Genomic DNA, 19,012 nt, shown 5'->3' with positions numbered 1-19,012 from the left:
GCCGAATGGCCTGTTTTCTGTGCTGTAGTCTTCTATGGTTTCTAGTATGTCAGTCCTTCATTATAGGTACCAAGACTTGCATCCATCAATGTACAATTAAAGTCATTTTCTAGCAGGCTATGTAAAATATTATTAGGCAGCCAAAACCTGATTCCTACTGAGGCCAAGGTCAAGAACAAAAGTGGTACAGTATTAGAGAAACTGCCAATAGTGCCAACTTCTCTATACTGAGTCAATCTTTCTATTCAAGAGCAAAATTCTTATGCAACAGGGAGGGATTAGTGGTCTGGAGGTTGGGATGAATGAAAATCACGTGGAGAAAAGGCAGCCTTACTTTGTATCCAAATTTATTACACTTAATTTAGAAAAATGCAATGCTGATATGGGGTGATGAATTGTTCAATCTAGACTTCTGCAAAACTGACAAAAGATCTCCAACCTGAAAGATTAACTCTTTCCCCCCCCCCACATATGCTTAATGCTGAGTTTTCATCATTTTGTTTTTAATTTCAGATTTCTAGCTTCTGCAGTTTTTCCCCATTTTCTGTAAAAATTAATCTAAGTATCAACATAATCTATTTTAAAAGGAGTTCTAGATATGCTGATTAAAATCCTTATTCACTCTACACTGTATAGTTAGTTATTTATTAATTCAACTATATCAACAGGATACAGTTTACAAAAATACAGTAAGCACCGAAAGTTAAATATCCACACCACTGCCATCCTGTTTCTGGCCTCCTCTATTACTCCAACAATGCCTAGCATGAGCTCAAGGAACAGCCCCTCACTTTCTGACTAGGAACGTAACAAGTCTCTGGATTCAGTATTGAATTTAACAAATTCTGGGAAATGATCCCATCCCTTTTCCCCCCCACAAAGGTGGCTGTATACCATCCTGTTTCAATTTGTTATGGTTTCAAATTTCTGAATTACTCTGTTCCAATGGTTGATATTTAAAGTAATTGTTAGCTCGACAAATTTGGTCTGCATCTTATTAAAGACAATCCCTCTGCTCTCTCCACTTTCTCTTTAAATTAAAGCACATATCTTTCATTGCTTTTTTCTCCCCCGCAGTTCTGATTAAGAATAATTGATCTGAAATGTCAACTCACCCCACTGGTGCTGCTTGACATTCTGAGCACTTGTTTTGTACTGCAAGTTATAACATGCCCTCAGCCTCACATGGGTCAGCCAATGCAAATTAAACACTCACACTTCAGGTTGCTGGAACGTAGTTATGATTCAACTTCACTGTGGTCAAAATTACAAAGACACCAGGGAAGGAAAGGTGAAAATCTGATATTTCCATTTGCAATTGACTTATCTGGGTAAGGATTCATATATTCTCAGAATCAACCTCAAATCAAGGCTTTTTTTTTTACAATGATAATATTCAAACTAACTTCATAACAACCTAGCATTCTAACTAATTTTGTAAATGAATTTACTTAAAACATGGATTTTCAAGCAGCCTTCATTTGTAAATATTTCATGTTTTGAATGGTAAACTGAGAGGTGGTCAAAAAGCAAGCATTTCTCATACCGATTAATATTCATCATTCTGCTTTCCCTCCCCTTACATTTTTCACTAGAGTTAAATCCTATAAACATTGTTGTACTAAATAAAGGTTCATAAATTTAAGTGCACACAAAAGATAAATTGAAATAATTATGCAAAACAAGTAAATCCAAAAGTTTATTCTTAACCTTAAGAAGTCAGGTTATTGCCAAATGTTTGAGTTGACATCTTTTTATAAAACAACAAGCAGGCACATTTCAGGCCAATATCATACAGAATCCATGAACAAAATGCCAAAAGCTGTCTTTTGCATCTCTTTGAAAATCCTGGTGCCCCTTTGATTTGATAACTGGTGTCAATTTTACACCTATCCTATTTTATTACCCCTTAGCTATAAGGTTGTGGCTTTACATGCAATGAGTAAAACCTTCCCCAAAATGTCAAAAACTGCTCCGATGGTATCAAGTTGATACCTGATGAGCACTGTAGCTATAAAACAATCGAATGTAAACCAATGTGTCAAAGAGTGAATTTAGGACAAGGGCCCCATTAATATATTTCTAGAACATTGTCATCTAATACATCTATATCAAGTTAAACCATTTCAGCAAGACTTTTTTTTGGAATGGACTAGTAAAAGCAAAAACTTAAGTAATTCATGAAAAAGTTCAATGATGTGATAAGTTGCAAATTTAACATTCAATAGCTTGGTTGCCAAATGACCACCCTCTTCTGCACTTAAAATTCCTGTGAAATAACCTTTTACAGCCCAAATAAGAAATTGAACACACAACAAATAAATCAACTGTGCATTAGATATCTTGTATATGGCATTTCATGTGTAGAAAATATTCAACAGTTAATTTCTACTCCACATATTTTAGTGAAATACTAAGTTTGCCTGCAATTTTTTTCAACAACACATTTGCACATTAATTACAAAAGTTTTATTTGCATCAAATTTGTCCAGGAACATTCATGAATAATACATTTCCACATTAAGTGGAGAACTATAGTATGAGCATACAAATTCAAAATACACTCGCATCATTGTAAAAAGAACAATAAAAAATTCTTTTTCTACAAAGATCTTCCAAAAATGAAACCAATCAAGTTTGAGTCCAAAGTAGTTTTTGCATGTTTCACTCTGCACACTGTTGAGCAACTGCACTTAAGTTTGGGAGTATTGTATCACGAATCATTAGGGAGTCCAAAAAGTTTAACAGTTCCAGCTTCCCGACTGTTATCATACTTGCCATCTTTGTCATCACAAGCAAAAGCCAAGAGTGGTCGCTTCGGATGCCATGCTACAGTAAAAGTAGGTGAGTCACACTGCACCTCCCATAGCTTTTCACCTATTGGAAGAATTAGAAAAAAAATAAATACATTGCATTAAAAGGCACTTAAGACAATTACTACTGCACTTTTCATAATACTGCCATACTCAAAGCCAGTCAGGATAATTATTCCACAGAAATATGTTCAGCCATGGGATGCAGATTTGTTTTCTCTCTTCCGAAACTTATTTTTACACTTCATGCTACTCTACTCCCTTAATTATATTTTCCATCTCTATCATTGCATTCAGCTTCCCAAAACTACCCAGTTCTCAGGCCTGCTACACTTCTTAGAATATTACACACTAATCTAGTTCTTATCCTTTTACAAGGGTGTTCAGGTCCAGTGGGTTAGGTATGACCCTTCACCTTTGGGATAAGTGTTCAAACTGACAAGTCTCTTCTGCTGGCTGAGGATACAAATAAAGTGTCTGGGAGCCGCGATCAAATTCCTATGGAGGTGGGGCCAAGGATGTGAAGCTGCTCTTGTATGCCATTTATACTCACAGAAGCCCGAATGGTTTCTGTGAAAAAGGAAAAATAAAAATCTCAAATGTACTATTGAGCTCTTTGTTGATTGGGTCTGAAGTAATTTGTTCAAGCAGTTATGCAGAGCTATGTTAAACAGGTTGTTGTGGTTATGAAACCCTTTCCATTTTGTTTACCCTATGTGTCCATCAAAACATGTTGATGGACATATAGGGTAAACAAAATGAAAAGAGTTTCATACCCACAACAACCTCCCCCAAACCCAAGAACAATATTCCTCACCTCAAAGTTCAACCTTGTTTATTTTGGACTTAACAAAAATGCTTCAGATCTCAACATTTGACCCCATGACAACAATTTGCAGTAGAATTCTAGTGCAAAAGGTTAACAGAGACAACAAGTAAATTTTCAGTCAGCCATTAGAACATCAGCAAGTTCCACTTAAATAGTATACACCCCATGCATATAATCAAATTAGCTTTCTAAAAAAGCAGCCTGGCACTTAAAGAGAAACACAAGTTTACTTCAAAAGAAATTTAACTTCTAGAATAATGGCAATGGTCACCAATTAACACATTGATTTGCAAATTTGTACCAGTTTCCACTTCTGCAATGTCTATGAAGTGATCCTCAGAAGCTGATGCTAGCATTTTCCCATCATGGCTGAAGCTTAACGTTCTTACAGGCCAGTCAAGTCTGAAGGAAACAAACAAAGCGGTATAAAATTTTAATAACTGCAAATTTGCAAAAGCAAAAATTTTATGTTGCCATGTTGGTGATGCAACACAGCAATGTAGCAGGTAAAGTCGTTGGCTCATGCCTTCAGTCTTGATTTCTAATGCTGCCTATATGTAGTTTGCACATTCTCCCACAAGGGTTTCTCCAGGTGCTCTGGTTTCCTCCCACATCTTAAAGAGGTGCTGGTTGGTAGTTTATTTGGTTATTGTAATCTACCCCTATTGTCAGGACGTGGTAGGCAAACTTGTTGGGGTAGGGGTGGGGGGGGGGGGGGGGGGGGGGGGGAGGGAATTGATGACGATGTGAGAGAAAATAGGTGACAGAGAAATAAGTGCAGGATGGGGATTGATGGAATTGCTCCAGGAGCTGACATAGACTTGATGGGCCAAATGGCCCCCATCCATGTTGTGAGCAATACAAGAAACAAGCAGATGGCAATATGGATCAAGATGCAAGGAAGCTTCAGAAAGGTATGAACATTTTGGTATCCTTGTGCATGGATCACTGAAAGTTAAAATGCAGGTAACAGCAATAGTAAGACAAATGATATGCTGGCCTTTATAGCAAGAGGATTTGAGGCAAGAGTCTGCAGAAATGGAAACCGGTGTGAATTTGCAAATCAATATATTATTAATTGATGACCACTGCCATTAATCTAGAAAAGTTTGGGACCTGAAAGGGGAAATGGCAGGACAGACTATCTAGGGTGAATCATGAGCACACTGGACAAAATAAAGCAGCTGCAAACCAAGAATGCACAATAAAGGGCCTCAGCATGAAGCAGGGAGAGTAGGAGTTTGGAAATGGACTGGGCAAAGGTGAAGAGGTGCAGGGTGACAAGGCAGTGCATCAGATAGAGTGAAGCGTGAGCAAGCTAAGGCGACAGAGCAAAGCACATAGAGCACAGAGGCAGTGGGCAGCAGAGAAAATTGCAGAGGTGACAGGATGACCCGAAGTGCACCTGGCAAACTGGGTGCCGACCCGGTAGGTTGAAGGTCAAGCGGAGATGGCAGTTTGGAGCTTAAGCGGACCTGAAAGGGCAAATTGCCTTGCGGACAGTGTAGGGTGAACCAGGCGCAGGGAGGGACAGAGCAAACTGACCAAGGAACATGCAACAGTAATCGGCTGCAGGGTGAAGCAGGGAGAGTCGGGCATTTGGAAGTGGACCTGGCCACGTGAAGTGGTGCAGGGTGACGAGCTGGTGCACCAGGTAGAATGAAGCATGATCAGGTTGAGAAGGCGAAGCAAAAGCAAACCACGTAGTTAGTGGGCTGCATCTAGAAGAGTAGAGGTGGTAGGATGACCCAGAGTGCATCTGGCAGTGTTTGTCAGGTTAAATGCAGGATTGATGTTTTACTTGGCTGGGGTGTCTCAATCAGGGGTCAGTCTTAAAATGACAAGTTGGAATTCTCTAGCCAAGAGAACAATAGATCCTCACCACTAGGTATATTCAAGAAAGTATGATGGATTAAAATATTAGGAGAAAAAACACAAAATGATGTTATTGAAGGAAATGTTTTAAGTAAAAGATCAGCCATGATCTTATTGATTGGGTTTTGATGTTATTTCTAAAGCCTTGTCAGTTATTGATTCACACACACTTAACTAAAGCACAGGAACAAATATGACAAAATCCATTACTGCCATTTTCACATTACCCTCATTCTTTTCACACTCCTTGGCCTGGGCCAATTTATGATCTAACTGTAGAATCAAAACAAGTACAACTAAAGTTATCCTATACACACAATTTTAAATCATGCAACACAATGGGATTTTATGTAATCCTATTGTCAGCTTAATGATACACCTTTGTGAACTGAATCCAAATTCTTTTGAATACGCCATAATTAATAAATGCAAATCTGGCTAGATCTCTCCAATCTTTTAAACCTGCTGAGAGGAGACATTATCTGACCTTTCTGCATGCAGAACAATATAAAATATCTTAACTGTCTGCATTAACAATTCTCCTCACAAAGTACAGATCCAAATGAATAAATTTTAATTTATAATTAATAAGATGAGAAACTTGCACCACAGATATGATTTGAAAAATAGCCAATGTAACAAAATATCAGATGCAGTACTTTGTCCATTTTTCATTCTCAGTCCCAAGTTAAGTCAATATTTTCAGCACATTCCAAAGCCCACTCACCTGGAGAAGCATCTTACACACACAAGTTCATCCACACTCCAAAGGCTGACCAGTGCATCAGCACTTCCTGTAGCAAAATATTTGCCTGTTGGATCAAATTTAATGCAAATGCAGTTCGAGGGATGTGCATTGATTGACTGAATAGGTTTCAACTCTGGATAACTGAAACATAATCAAGTAAAAAACTATATCAGATTATTTCACTAAGCTATTGTAAACAATCTCACTTAATTGCAAGAAAACACAAGATCAGACATGAATGGCAATAAATAATACTTAAGTTTTGTACACAAAATACACAAATATTAATTCCACAAGTTTACAATAAATGTATACTTGTAGAAGGGTTAGGAATAATATGCTTTTTCTTGCCCCCCCAAATCTGCAGAATTTGGTATCAAGTGATTATATTCTGTCCACAGAAGCTGCCTCAACACATACACCCTATTCCCAAACCTTATCTGAACAATTGATCAGATGCTAACATTCATCTCATTGTTATCTCTTGCAACAAATTAAAACCATTGGTGCAGTTCTTCCACAACCCCAAATTCACAAATTAACAACTTTTAATCTGGTTAAAAAAAATTCTAAACTAGTAATTTTACATAAAGTTTGAAAGTCGATTACTCATACATACAAAGATAGAATGATGTGCAACTTAAAAGGCAACATCTTGGGTTGATAATACCCTCAGTTCAATTACACACATCTTTGTCAGCCCCACTTTGAAAAGTTCAAAATTTATACTACCTGAGTAAGTTGATGCAGCCATTGCCATTGGTTAGGAAAAACATATCATTATCATTGTTCCAAGAGATCTCATTTACTTCAAACTTAAACTGTTCTTCAGCCCTCGATCGGTGTGATTTTGCATCAATGAAAGTTACCACATCGTCCTTGTTTCCTACAGCAATTGTTTGGCCATCAGGACTCCAACAGATGTTAATATTCTCACCTAAAAAAAATACATTCAGTCTCCAGACAAAAAACATTGCACACATTCTCCTTATTGTAACAATAAGTCAAGACAACTCAAGCAATACAACCCAAATTCCATATTCCTCAAGAAACACACCAGTCCTCATTGTGGGGTCAGTGGTGGAAAGGGTGAGCAACTTCAAGTTCCTGGGCATCAACATCTCGGAGGATCTCTCCTGGGCCTAACACATCGATGCAATCATGACAGAGGCAGGCCAGCACCTCTTCTTCGTTAGGAGTTTGTGGAGATTTGGTACGTCACCAAAGACTCTTGCAAATTTCTATTGATGTATGGTGGAAAGCATTCTGACTGGTTGCATCACAGCCTGGTATGGAGGCTTCAATGCACAGGATCACAAGAGGTTGCAGAGGGTTGACTCAGCCAGCTCCATCATGGACACAACCCTCCCCACCATTGAGGTCATCTTCAAGAGGCAGCATCCATCACTAAGGACCCTCACCATCTGGGCCATGCCCCCTTCTCGTTACTACCATCGGGGAGGGGGTACAGGAGCCTGAACACCCACACTCAACTGCTTAGGACAGCTTCTTCCTCTCCACCAGATTTCTGAACCGTCCATGAAAACAACCTCATTATTCCTTTTTTTTTGCACTATTTATTTTGTAATTTATAGTAATGTTACGTCTTTGCACTATACTGCTGCTGCAAAACAACAAATTTAACAACATACAAGTCGGTGATAATAAACCTGATTCTGAAACAACTGGGGAAAAAAGGGAACAATTTCCTACAATTAAACATAACACAACAAAATATCTACTGGCATTTCATAGAATTATCACACAAGCTGATCCACATATGACAGCGACCAAAAAGTTTGATTAAAGAGGTAAGTGTTAAGAAGCATCTTAAAGGACGAGAGAAGATAAAAAGGAAGAGGGGCTTAAAGAGGGAATTCCAGGCCAGACAACCATAGCCACAACTGCCAACAGAGCAGTTGATGGGAATGCGTGAGTAACAAAATAGGTTAGTCGGATTAGTGTGAAGGCAGTGCTTGATGGTCAGCATGGACCCAGCAGGCTGAAGGGCCCCCCATTTCTCTCAATTATTCTATGAAGAATGGTTATGGTCTTCAGAAAGGTATCATAAGAGATTCATCAACTTTGCCTCCAACTTCCACCCTGCCCTCAAGTTTACTTAGTCCATCTCCAACACCTCTTCCCCCCCCACTTCCCGGATCTCTGTCTCCATCTCCGGAGACAGATTAACCACAGACATCTTTTACAAACCCACTGAATCCCAGTTACCTTGAATACACCTCTTCCCACTCTGTCACTTGTAAGGATGCTATTCCCTTCTCCCAGTTCCTCCCCCTCCACTGAATCTGTTCCCATGATGAGGCTTTCCATTCCAGGACATCAGATGTCCTTTTTTTTCAGTAAACAGGGTTTCCCTTCTACCACCATCAACACACCCCTCACCCGCATCTCGTCCATACTCCAGACTTCCAAAAAGGTATATTAAGCTTTCCAAAGTCCAGCGAGAACAACTCAGTACATTGAGGATTTCAATTATTTATACTGGTGGTAAGTGACATAATTTCCTTAACGTAACTAATCTAATTATTCCCAATTCTGGAATACAAGAACCACTTATAGCAATGTTGACAAAACCTCCAGTAAGGTACCTTTTGTGTTGACAGTAGCAACACATTTTGTAGTTCTGACATCCCAGATTCGTACAGTTTTATCACCAGAAGCAGTCACAAAAAGGTCTGCATTGGTAGGATGCCAACAGAGTTGGTCTACGCTATCACCGTGACCACGATAGTTATTCTCCTTAACCTGAAAAATGCAAATAGAATTTACAAGAATAACTCTTTTAGAACAGCTTAGGAACTAGAAAATATTAATTACAGTAAAACTCCATTAATCCACAATCCGTCTACTTGGAAATCTCCTTTGTTCATCATTTGGTTCAACAGGTGATGTTTGCTGAGTCCCCTTTCCATCCACCGCGGCCCCAGTTTTTGGGCACCCTTTAATCTTACTTATTTGACTGGAAAATTTATCATAATACTGTGAAACATCTAAAAAAGCAAATTAATAGAATTAATGTCCAAAAGTCTGCAAAATTTGCCAATCCACTGGGGGGGGGGGGGGGTGGGAGTTGGGGAGGGGGTGAAGGGGGGAGGGGAGTTGGGGAGGGGGTGAAGGGGGGAGGGGAGTTGAGGAGGGAGGGGGAAGGAGGGAGGGAGGGGAGTTGAGGAGGGAGGGGGGGAGAGGGAGGGGGGGGAGAGGGAGGGGGGGGAGAGGGAGGGGGGGGAGAGGGAGGGGGGGAGAGGGAGGGGGGGAGGGGGGAGAGGGAGGGAAGGGAGGGGGGAGAGGGGGGAGAGTGGGGGAGAGGGGGGAGGGGGGGAGAGGGGGGAGGGGGGGAGAGGGGGGAGGGGGGGGAGAGGGGGAGGGGGGGAGAGGGGGAGGGGGGAGAGGGGGGAGGGGGGGGGGAAGGGAGGGGGGGGAAGGGAGGGGGGGGGAAGGGAGGGGGGGGGAAGGGGGGGAAGGAAGGGGGGGAAGGGGGGAAGGGAGGGGGGGGAGGAGGAGGGGAAGGAGGACATCTCCGGCAGGAGGAGGTGGGGTGGTTGGGGAGGGGAGGGGAGGGGGGAGGTAGTTGGGGAGGGCATCTCCGGCAAGTGGGGAGGGGGGGGGGGGTTGTCTCCGGTCCCGGCTCCATCCCAGCCCTCAGCCCCTCTCACCAGCCTGTCCTTCTCCAACACGAAGACGCTGGCCGTCTTGTCGAAGGAGCCGGAGGCGAGCCTGCGGCCGTCGCAGCTCCAGGCCACCGAGTGCACCTTGGCGGCGTGCGCCGAGAACTCCTTGGTGCGGCCGTTGGATTTGAAATGTTCCTGCGTCTCGAGCAGGTACGTGGCCGCCATGTCGCGCGGCGCGGGCCATGGCACCCGCCGACCGGGGGGGGGTGACGGGCAGCAGGGCTGCTGACACCTCCCCCACTTTCCGCTGCTAAACGTAGGATCAGACCGGGCCACTGTCGGCTAGTTACAGATTTATAAATTATAGATGCAATTTCTGGGATATTTCATAATAAGGTTTTTACTTTTAAACGTCTGCCGTTTAGTAAACCCCTGAAAGCGAAATGGTACAACCGGACTCAGCGAATCAAACTTTATTTATAACAAAAACTTTATTTATCATCTAGGGAGAGCAAAACAGTCAATGAAGTCTGGCGCCTGAGGGGTTAATGCTGTCTGACCTGCAGTAATTCCAGCATTTTTTAATTTTTATTTCATATTTCCAGCATTTTTATTTCATTCTTCCAGCATTTCTTATTTTTATTTCATATTTCCACCATTTTCTGTTTTTATTTCATCTTTCCAGCATCTATGGCAAATGGAGTATAATGTGGGAGAATTTGAAATGGTCCATTTTGGCAGGAAAAATTAAAGTGCATTATGTAAATGGTAGGGGGTTGCAGATCTGGAGGCAGGGAGTGCACATAATTAGGAAAGCTAATAATGTTATTGTTTGTTGCTAGAGGAATCGAATGCAAAAGCAAGAAGGTTATGCTTCAGTTATTATACAGAGCATTGATCTGGAGTACTCTGAACCGTAAGGTCACTCAGCTTTGCTATGCAGTTGGTTGCGTATCTGTAAAATCAGTTATTTTTCTCTGTCCATTAGCAAATCCTGAGCTGGTGGCTATTTCCTGCGGCACCACAACAACCTTTCCCTCAACGTCAGCAAAACAAAAGAGCTAGTCATTGACTACAGGAAGGGGGCGTGGTGCACATGCTCCTGTTTACATCAACCGTGCTGAGGTCCAGAGGATTGAGAGTTTCAAGTTCCCAGCAGTGAACATCACCAATAGCCTGTCCTGGTCCAACCACATTGACATCACAGCCAAGAACACTCACAAGCACCTCTACTTCTTTAAGATGCTAAAGAAATTTGGCATGTCCCCTTTAACCCTCACCAATTTTTATCGATGCAGCATAGAAAGCATCCTATTCAGATGCATCACGCTTGGTATGGCAATTGCTCTGCCCATAACTGCAAGAAACTGTGGGGAGTTGTGAACACAGCTCAGTACAACACAGAAACCAGCCTCCCCTCCATGGATGCTGTTCACACTTCTCACTGCCTCAGTAAAGTAGCCACCATGATCAAAGACCCCACCCACCCCGGATGTTCTCTCTTCTCCCCCCTCCCATCAGGCAGAAGATATAAAAGCCTGAAAGCACAGGCTCAAGGACAGCTGTTCTTATTATCCCACTGTTATAAGACAATTGAACTGTCCCCTAGAACAATAAAATGGACTCTTGGCCTCACAATCTACCTCGTTGTGACCTTGCACCTTACTGTCTCCCTGTACTGCAACACTTTATTCTGCACTCTGTTATTGCCTTACCTTGTACTACCTCAGTGCACTGTTGTAATGAATTGAGCTGTATGGACGGTATCCCAGACAAGTTTTTCACTGTACCTTCGCACATGTGACAATAATAAACCAAGTTACCAATTTATGCTCCTTTTTTTGTTTTTTCTCTCTCTAACTAACTGCCTCAACTGGATGACCTCATCTATAGCTTCTCCTTATGGCAACCCTGGCCTCACCATACCAGAGATATTCCATTTGCCGAATTCATCCCTTCCCTACCCTCTCTGTTAGTTAAAAATAACTTATTTTGTCTCTTTTCCAGTTCTGATGAAGGCTCTTCAATCGGAAATGTTAAATTTGTGTCTATTTCCACAGACCTGCTGAGTATTTCCAGCTTTTTCTGTTTTTACTTCATTACCTAGGTTCATTCCTCACAGGTGAGGAATTTGAATGAGTGGAAGCTATCATCAAATTAACTTCTCCTTTAACTCCACGCACTTTCTCTAAGTCAAAGGTGTAGCTATGGAAACACACAAGGGGTCAATCCATGCTTACAGTATCTCTTTGTTGGATACACGGAAGTAGCCTTGTTTCAGTCCTTTTCAGGATGCCTCCTTCAACTCTTTCCATGTTATATTGATGACTGTGTTGGTGCTGCTTTCTGCAGTATACAGAATTTCAAAAAATCGTTACCTTCGCTGCCATTTCACATTCTCACTCACACTTGATCCATAACTGACTTTCTTGACATCACTACCTCCAGCTTAGGGAAAAGGTTAGTAATATCCCTTATAAGCTATCTGGACAACACCTCACACCCAGCTTCTTGTAAGGCCTCCATTCCAGTTTCTCTTTCTCCCTCATATCTGCTCTGATGATGAGACTTGCCACATTGGTGCCTTTAAGATATCTTCCCTTTTGCCTGAACCATGGTTGCCCCTCCATTATTGTTGACAAGCTCTCAACAGTGTCACCTCTACCTCACACACTTCCTCTCTTGCCAGCCACAATAAGCTCCCTCTTGTCCCCACCTTTCACCTCATGCTAATGAATTAATCCCAACAGGAAGGGAATAGGTTGTTTGACAAAGGAGGAAGTATAAATTTCAAAAAATAAATTATGTGGTCAGATTGACCAGCACTAAGATACTATGTAATTTAGGTAAAATCTCATTGTTCATTTCATGTATATCAATAATGAATATAAAAACCTGATTCTGCATTGCATTCACTGTCAATGCAAGTAGCTTGTATGGAACAATACTTTGCATACTTTATGTTCGAACGTCTTTTAAATTAATTGTACTCCTAGCTTTATTTTCATGATCTGATATCATGTAAATAATACCCAAACACTGTGACCTTATTGTAGTTGGTGACTGCAATCTATTTGAACATCTATGTTTATATTTAATTGTAATGTTCAACAAATAGCTAAAATCGTTATTCAATTTCTATGTCTGTGTATCATGTGATCGTGTTCTTTGTGAGGTAGCCAGCATCTGTGATATCTGTACCTAATCTTGATACTGAATTCACTATTCCAACTGGAATTTCCTGGCAGAACACAGTACTGCACAACATTGATTCTTCAAACCAAATTGATCCTTCAGTCTTCAAACTTCAGAATGGTGACCGTTCTGAAACATTAACTGTTTTTCTCCTCACAGATACTGAAAATAATTACCTGTATGTCATGTTGAGAGCATATTTATTAACTGAGTAGATAAATGCAAGCTGTTGTTCTTTTGACAGATAAATCAAGATGATAACTGGCACCTATTTTCAAAAGTTTCAAACAAAATTGTAAAATTAATACAAAAGTCTTTAACACTGAAAGATTTTAGAATAACACTAGTCCTGATGCAGGGTTTTGACCCAAAACGTCGACAATTCCTTCTACAGATGCTGCTCGACCCACTGAGTTCCTCCAGCAGGATGTTTGTTGCTCCAGATTCCAGTATCTGCAGTTTCTTGTATCTCCTTAGAATAATGCTTATTGATTCTCTAAAATATACTATTATAATTTGTGAAATACATATCCTCTGTATTAACAACTGCTTTAACTAATGTTGAAATGAAGGGCAAAAATTGAGACAAGGCAAAGAGAAGACCATTGTGTATCTTTCAAGCAGCCATAATGGCCAATCACCTCTTGTGTTTATTCATATTCTATAGTTCTAGGAATAAAACAAGCTTTAGTACATGGCAAGGTAACCAAAATTTGGTTGAGATGAATTTCAAGCACAATTTTAAAAGTGGAGAAAGCAGTGAAAAGGGGGACTAATATAAGATGAAATACCAAAGGGCATGCCAAGGTAGCTGAACATTTGATTCTTAATGGAGTGGGAAGTGCATAAGAAAACTGCTTGACATCTGAGCATATAGGTTACAATGATAGAGTGCGATGCGGTTATGTTCTTGAAGAAAATGGAAAAGAGACAGGGAGTCAACTGGAGTCACTGAGGAAGCAAGTAATGGGCAAGTGAGGCTCCTCAGACAACGTGGGGAAAAATTGATTGCTTTCTATAAATCTAAAACAATGCATAATAAGTTTCCTGGTCTTTGTACAAACCTTAAACTTACAAACTACATATTAAAATATGCATGATAAAAACCAAAGGTGCCGGTCAGGCTGCATCCATGGAAGAGAAACAAAGTAAACATTTCAAGTCGAAGGGTCTCCAAAGGTTTTCTGTTTTTACTTTAGATATCCAACATTTGCAGTTTTTTAATTTTAACATATATATGATATTGGATGGGTTTTGGCTATTGATTGTCAGCCATTTAATTTACATGAATCTCTCACAGACTTTTAACAGGAAATTGTAGTACTTAGTTATCTCAGAATAACACCATTTACAGTGGATCTTTGACCCATATGAACAAGGCAACAGCTGTTTGTCTCATTGACCCTTCAGAATGAAAAATGAATAATTAGCAGAACAGGAAGTGTCAGTGGGAATAGTAAATTGAATGTCAAACTCTATTTCAGAAAGCATAATAAAAAGAAGAAAAGACAGACTGAATTAAGATAGAGATAAAAATAACAAAAGAAAAAATATATAAAAGCAATCTCATTTTTATTTTTTAAAACAAAATTATAACAATCCAGACGAATTGCATTCCACAGTCTAGAAATTAATTAGCACCTAAAAAGATGTATTAAAACAACATTGTGCTAGGGATATGCACCATTTATTGCATTTCCCAAACCCCACTTCAAATCTGCAACAATATTCTTGTCTGGAAATTCATCAGCTGTGTGCTTGCAGCATCAGATAACTTGTGTGTTGCACCTGCATCAAATGGATTCCTTTGAAATTGATTAGACATCAGACTACCTTCATGGTACAAATGCATAAGCCTTTTTATTGCCAGAGGAATTTCCATATATGAGAAGCAGCATAGATCATATTGCTTGCCCTTTGCCTCACAGCAATCATGGCAAAGCTTCAACATTTAAAGGAACACACTATGACTGCTCAGCAATAGTCTGAAGCCAACCCACCATTCCAAATGCCATAAGCATATTCAAATTTTAAAAAATACATACAAAAATTGTTCTCCTTCCATTCTGCTTTTTTTTTACACATTGTTTTCTATCATATTTCCATTTCAAGCAGAAGGTTTTCTGGGTTCTAACATCAGAGAACTTTGTGTTAGTAATGTGTCCAAATCCTACAAAACAAATTGTAATCATAATCAGGAGATTTGGATTGCAGTGAAGCATCTTCCTTGTGTTTATTGTGATGTACCAAGATTGCTGCCACAGAAGTGAACAAAGCATCCAGACATCCATACTATCGTGTGTCACAAAGCTTTGCAGGCAATGATGTCTTTTGTACCTATTTTATTCAAGGCTGAATGTAGGCAACCATTTTAATCATGGGCCAGAACTTGCTGCCAGTCGAGTATGGACTGAGCAGTTGGTGATTGTCTGATTTTCTCAGTACTTTCCTAATCCCAAATTAAAGCAAACTAGTTATTTTAAAATTATACTGATGTCTCTCACTTGCAGCTGTTCCTCTCCATTTAAGTGATTATGCTTGCTGTTCATGCTCTAATCTAGCATGGATTTAGCAGGTGGATCCACCCCGTTGAACTGAAGGGGAATTCAAAATTTCATGCTCCACCTTTGGATTCCTCCAACATCAGAACACAGCTAGGGAATTGCTGCCAAGACTTGGCAAGCAAGATCAATACTTCTATGTTTTGTATGCGAGCCCTGCACTTCATGGGATAAATGCCGACAATTCAGGCATTCGATCTTGGGGGGAAAAGGTGCTTAAAATGTCCAATATAGGAAGGAAAAAGGGACTAAAATCTTATTTTTCTCTCCCATAAAGACCTTGGATTTTTTTCTGTTAAAAAAGCAATGGTATGATCACGCTCATAATTTCAAAGCGCATATCTGTGAATGGACAGGAAAAGAATGTAAATAGGAAGAAAGCGCAGGAAAAATCAACAATTATTTGAACTTAGACCACTCAAGAAATACGGGGGAATTTCAAATGTTTATTGGGCGCAGCTGCAGTTATAATCTGATGCCACATAACATTGTGCATAATACACTTTAGGAAGTGACAATGATCTTACAAAGCTCCAATCACATTTTGAAATGTTTGTACAATGCAAAACAAGTTTTATATCAGGTATGGTGATGTTCTTTAATCCTTGGGTCAAGCCCCAGGGCACTTTAGCTCCTGTGCATATTCTCTACAAGATGCACTCTAGCATTCACTATAACCCTAACCCTTTGACAGTACCTACCAATAAGCTCTACCCACAAGAAGGTTAAGGGCAGCAAATGTATGGGAAGACACCACCATCTGCAAGTTTCACATTGCTGGATCAGAATGCCAGAACTCCCAGCCTAACAACACTGTAGAGGTAGTTTCATGAAATAGATTAGCAGTTCAAGAAGCCAACTGAACACCACCTTTTCAGGGAGAAATAGGGATGGGCACGAAACACCGACTTTGCTTCACACCCCATGAGTGAATGAAATAAGGCAAATGTTTGTTAACACAAAGACAACATTAAAAAAAATATGAAAACCATAACCAAATGTTCAATGAAAGTAACAACAATGAACTTTCTATGTTAGTAATTCAACTGCATAATCATTTAAATGAAGTGCAAAAAATAATCTATCTTCTATCTCTAATGTTAAATTCCACATCTTATTTACTGAGCTTCAAACCAACTTTGGAGTTGGGGGAATTAAGGCACATAAACCAACCAGCACTTGATAATAAAGAAATTTTCATGATGCTGCACCAAGCTAAAAAGTTGTGGTCTAGAAACTCAATCATACAGCACTGTTTATTTCAGCATTACGCAACTGAAAATGTCCTTTTACCCATTATCATGTTGTTTCATGTCACCCTGTAAATTTGACAGGGCACTTCGAGGTATATAGTGCTTGCAAAGATTAGGATACTCACATCTCGAGTTTAGAACGAATGCAATCATTGCCTGAAATGTGTAGAGTATTCTATTGGTCTGGGCCAACATCTACAAATTTTAGTGGCTCCTGAGTTTCAAGGTCCTGGGCACTGTTGATGCTTTGCATGCCCTGGAAGGTGTTAAGGAAAATGTGCTGTCCAGGACTAAAGCTGGATCCAGGAGTTTAGGGAGCAGTGAAGGCCAACAGCTGAGCAGGAAGGAGGTGGAATAGATCAGATATCAAAGGATTGGGACTGGTTGGGAAGGAGTGAGTGAGATTGGGGCCACTAGGGTAACAATGCCATCAGAACATCAAAAGATAGGAGGGTTAGGGATCAAGGCTACTGGAGCTTCAGGGAGCTAAAGGGTCAAGTAATCAGGCTCATCAGGCCCTGGGGATCAGAGCTTCATGGATTTAAAGGGTCAGGGCCATCTGTCATCAGAGAGATGGGAGTCAAGTAGTCTGGGCCTGAGCAAGTTGGAAAGATGATATTTGGCAGCCTCGGTGCCTCCACACCAGAATCATGAGCATTAGAGCTGTGCCCACACCCATTTCATACATGCACCATTAGAACCTATTTTCCCTTTCTCTTTCTAATTAAGATCTACCAGGATACTTGGGACCAATGGGTCAATAACTAAATTATTTCCAGAGCACCCACATCGTGATTGTACAGGAACCACTTGATTGTATCATAGGCAATTTTAATATTCAGAGCCATGAATTAGTGAAGCACAGGACACAAATTAATAAACTAAAAGAGAAACAGAGGAGCTGTAACAACTAAGTGGAAGCTCAAGGTAGATATTCCACTGTTGAACATCACAAGATTTTGGTGTTAAGTATTAGCTTGTCTAGATTTTCATAGATTTGATTAGCAGAATAGCTCCACATAGTTTGCTGAGAGAGATTAAAATGCATTGCTTAAGACATTGGAGAATCTGCAGTTCTGAAATCTCTATAACAACGCAGGCATTAAAAATCTGCAATCTATCATGGGCAAGTGTCAGATAATTGCAGGTAAGTGGATCTAACTTGAAATATCTGGTTGGGGACAAGTTTGCCTGCTTTGTTTTTCCCCAGGCATTCTTTACAAATATTAGATGTTAGAAACATCCAATTAATTGTCAAGCTGAACCAATTTGCTTTCTGCATGTGATGCAGCAACTGCCAGAAATAGTACTGTGGGAAAACATTTAAGAAAAATCAGTTTTGCAGTGTAATTAAGGCAAAGCATTAGCTCAGCAGCAAAATTATATGCTGTACATAATAAGACCATACAATGCAGAAATCACAAACAGAAACCAAAACTAATGTGCACATAATTTTAGCAGCAATGGTAAAATGTAAAACTTAACTTTAAGAAGGAAATTCTTTTTTAAAAATAATAAAGCAGATTGAAACTTCTTTAGGAATATCTGGGCTTTTGGCAGGGTAGATACAGAGTTGATGTTTCCCCTGGCTGGGGTGTCTAGACCAGGACAGAGATATGGAAAAGAGTTCTTCACTCGGAAGGTGGTGAGATGCCATTCACATCTCAAGAAAGTGTAGAGCAGCAGTTACTAAGTATATTCAAAGCAAAGGTCAATACATTTTTTTAGATATTAAGGGAATCGGGGAAAAGTAGCACTGAGATGATCTTATTGTATGGCTTATCCCTGCTTCTGGTTATTAGGTTTAGAGAAGTGAGAGGGTGAAAACAAATGTCTGGAACTTCAATAGAAGTTCAATTTGCATAATTTGTAACCGTAATAAGACTGTATGCACAAAAGTAAGATGAACATTTTATAAATTTGTGATTGCATGAAGTTAGTGATCACAAAGCATACCAACAATAAATGACCATTTGGTCTGTTTAATAAGACATATTTTGGCTGTGCTAAATTTACAGGTTCAACTTTAATTTGTAGGAAAAAAAAATTAACTGCTTTGCTCGAGATTTAGGGGAAAACTATTATGTAATACATTTTTTGAAAAGTAAA

At 40.0% G+C, this 19,012-nt stretch overlaps 1 protein-coding gene across 1 annotated transcript; it reads right to left on the bottom strand.

The window, feature by feature from the left end:
* Positions 1-1,672: 1,672 nt before the first annotated feature.
* On the bottom strand, positions 1,673-10,139 carry thoc3 (THO complex 3). The gene is made up of 6 exons (XM_052014253.1): positions 9,940-10,139; positions 8,875-9,031; positions 6,998-7,202; positions 6,245-6,406; positions 3,944-4,044; positions 1,673-2,877 (listed from the first exon to the last, which is right to left on the bottom strand). Exons 1-6 carry the CDS (start codon positions 10,117-10,119, stop codon positions 2,714-2,716), a joined length of 969 nt encoding a protein of 322 aa, XP_051870213.1. The 5' UTR covers positions 10,120-10,139; the 3' UTR covers positions 1,673-2,713.
* Positions 10,140-19,012: the final 8,873 nt, after the last annotated feature.

Source organism: Pristis pectinata, chromosome 4 (genome assembly GCF_009764475.1).
Source record: "Pristis pectinata isolate sPriPec2 chromosome 4, sPriPec2.1.pri, whole genome shotgun sequence".
In the NCBI taxonomy this organism is placed as follows: domain Eukaryota; kingdom Metazoa; phylum Chordata; class Chondrichthyes; order Rhinopristiformes; family Pristidae; genus Pristis; species Pristis pectinata.
The sequence above is the reverse complement of the archived record's forward strand: the minus strand, read 5'-3'. Positions and strand labels throughout refer to the sequence as shown.

Bases quoted from the DNA above. Each gene is read 5' to 3' on its own strand.
- thoc3 (XM_052014253.1), bottom strand. From the start codon at position 10,119: ATGGCGGCCACGTACCTGCTCGAGACGCAGGAACATTTCAAATCCAAC. The intron at 7,203-8,874 runs GTACCTTACTGG...TATTTTTTTTAG, and splicing joins TGCTACTGTCAACACAAAAG to GTGAGAATATTAACATCTGT. The intron at 2,878-3,943 runs GTACAAATTTGC...TTCTTCCAATAG, and splicing joins CATTGCAGAAGTGGAAACTG to GTGAAAAGCTATGGGAGGTG.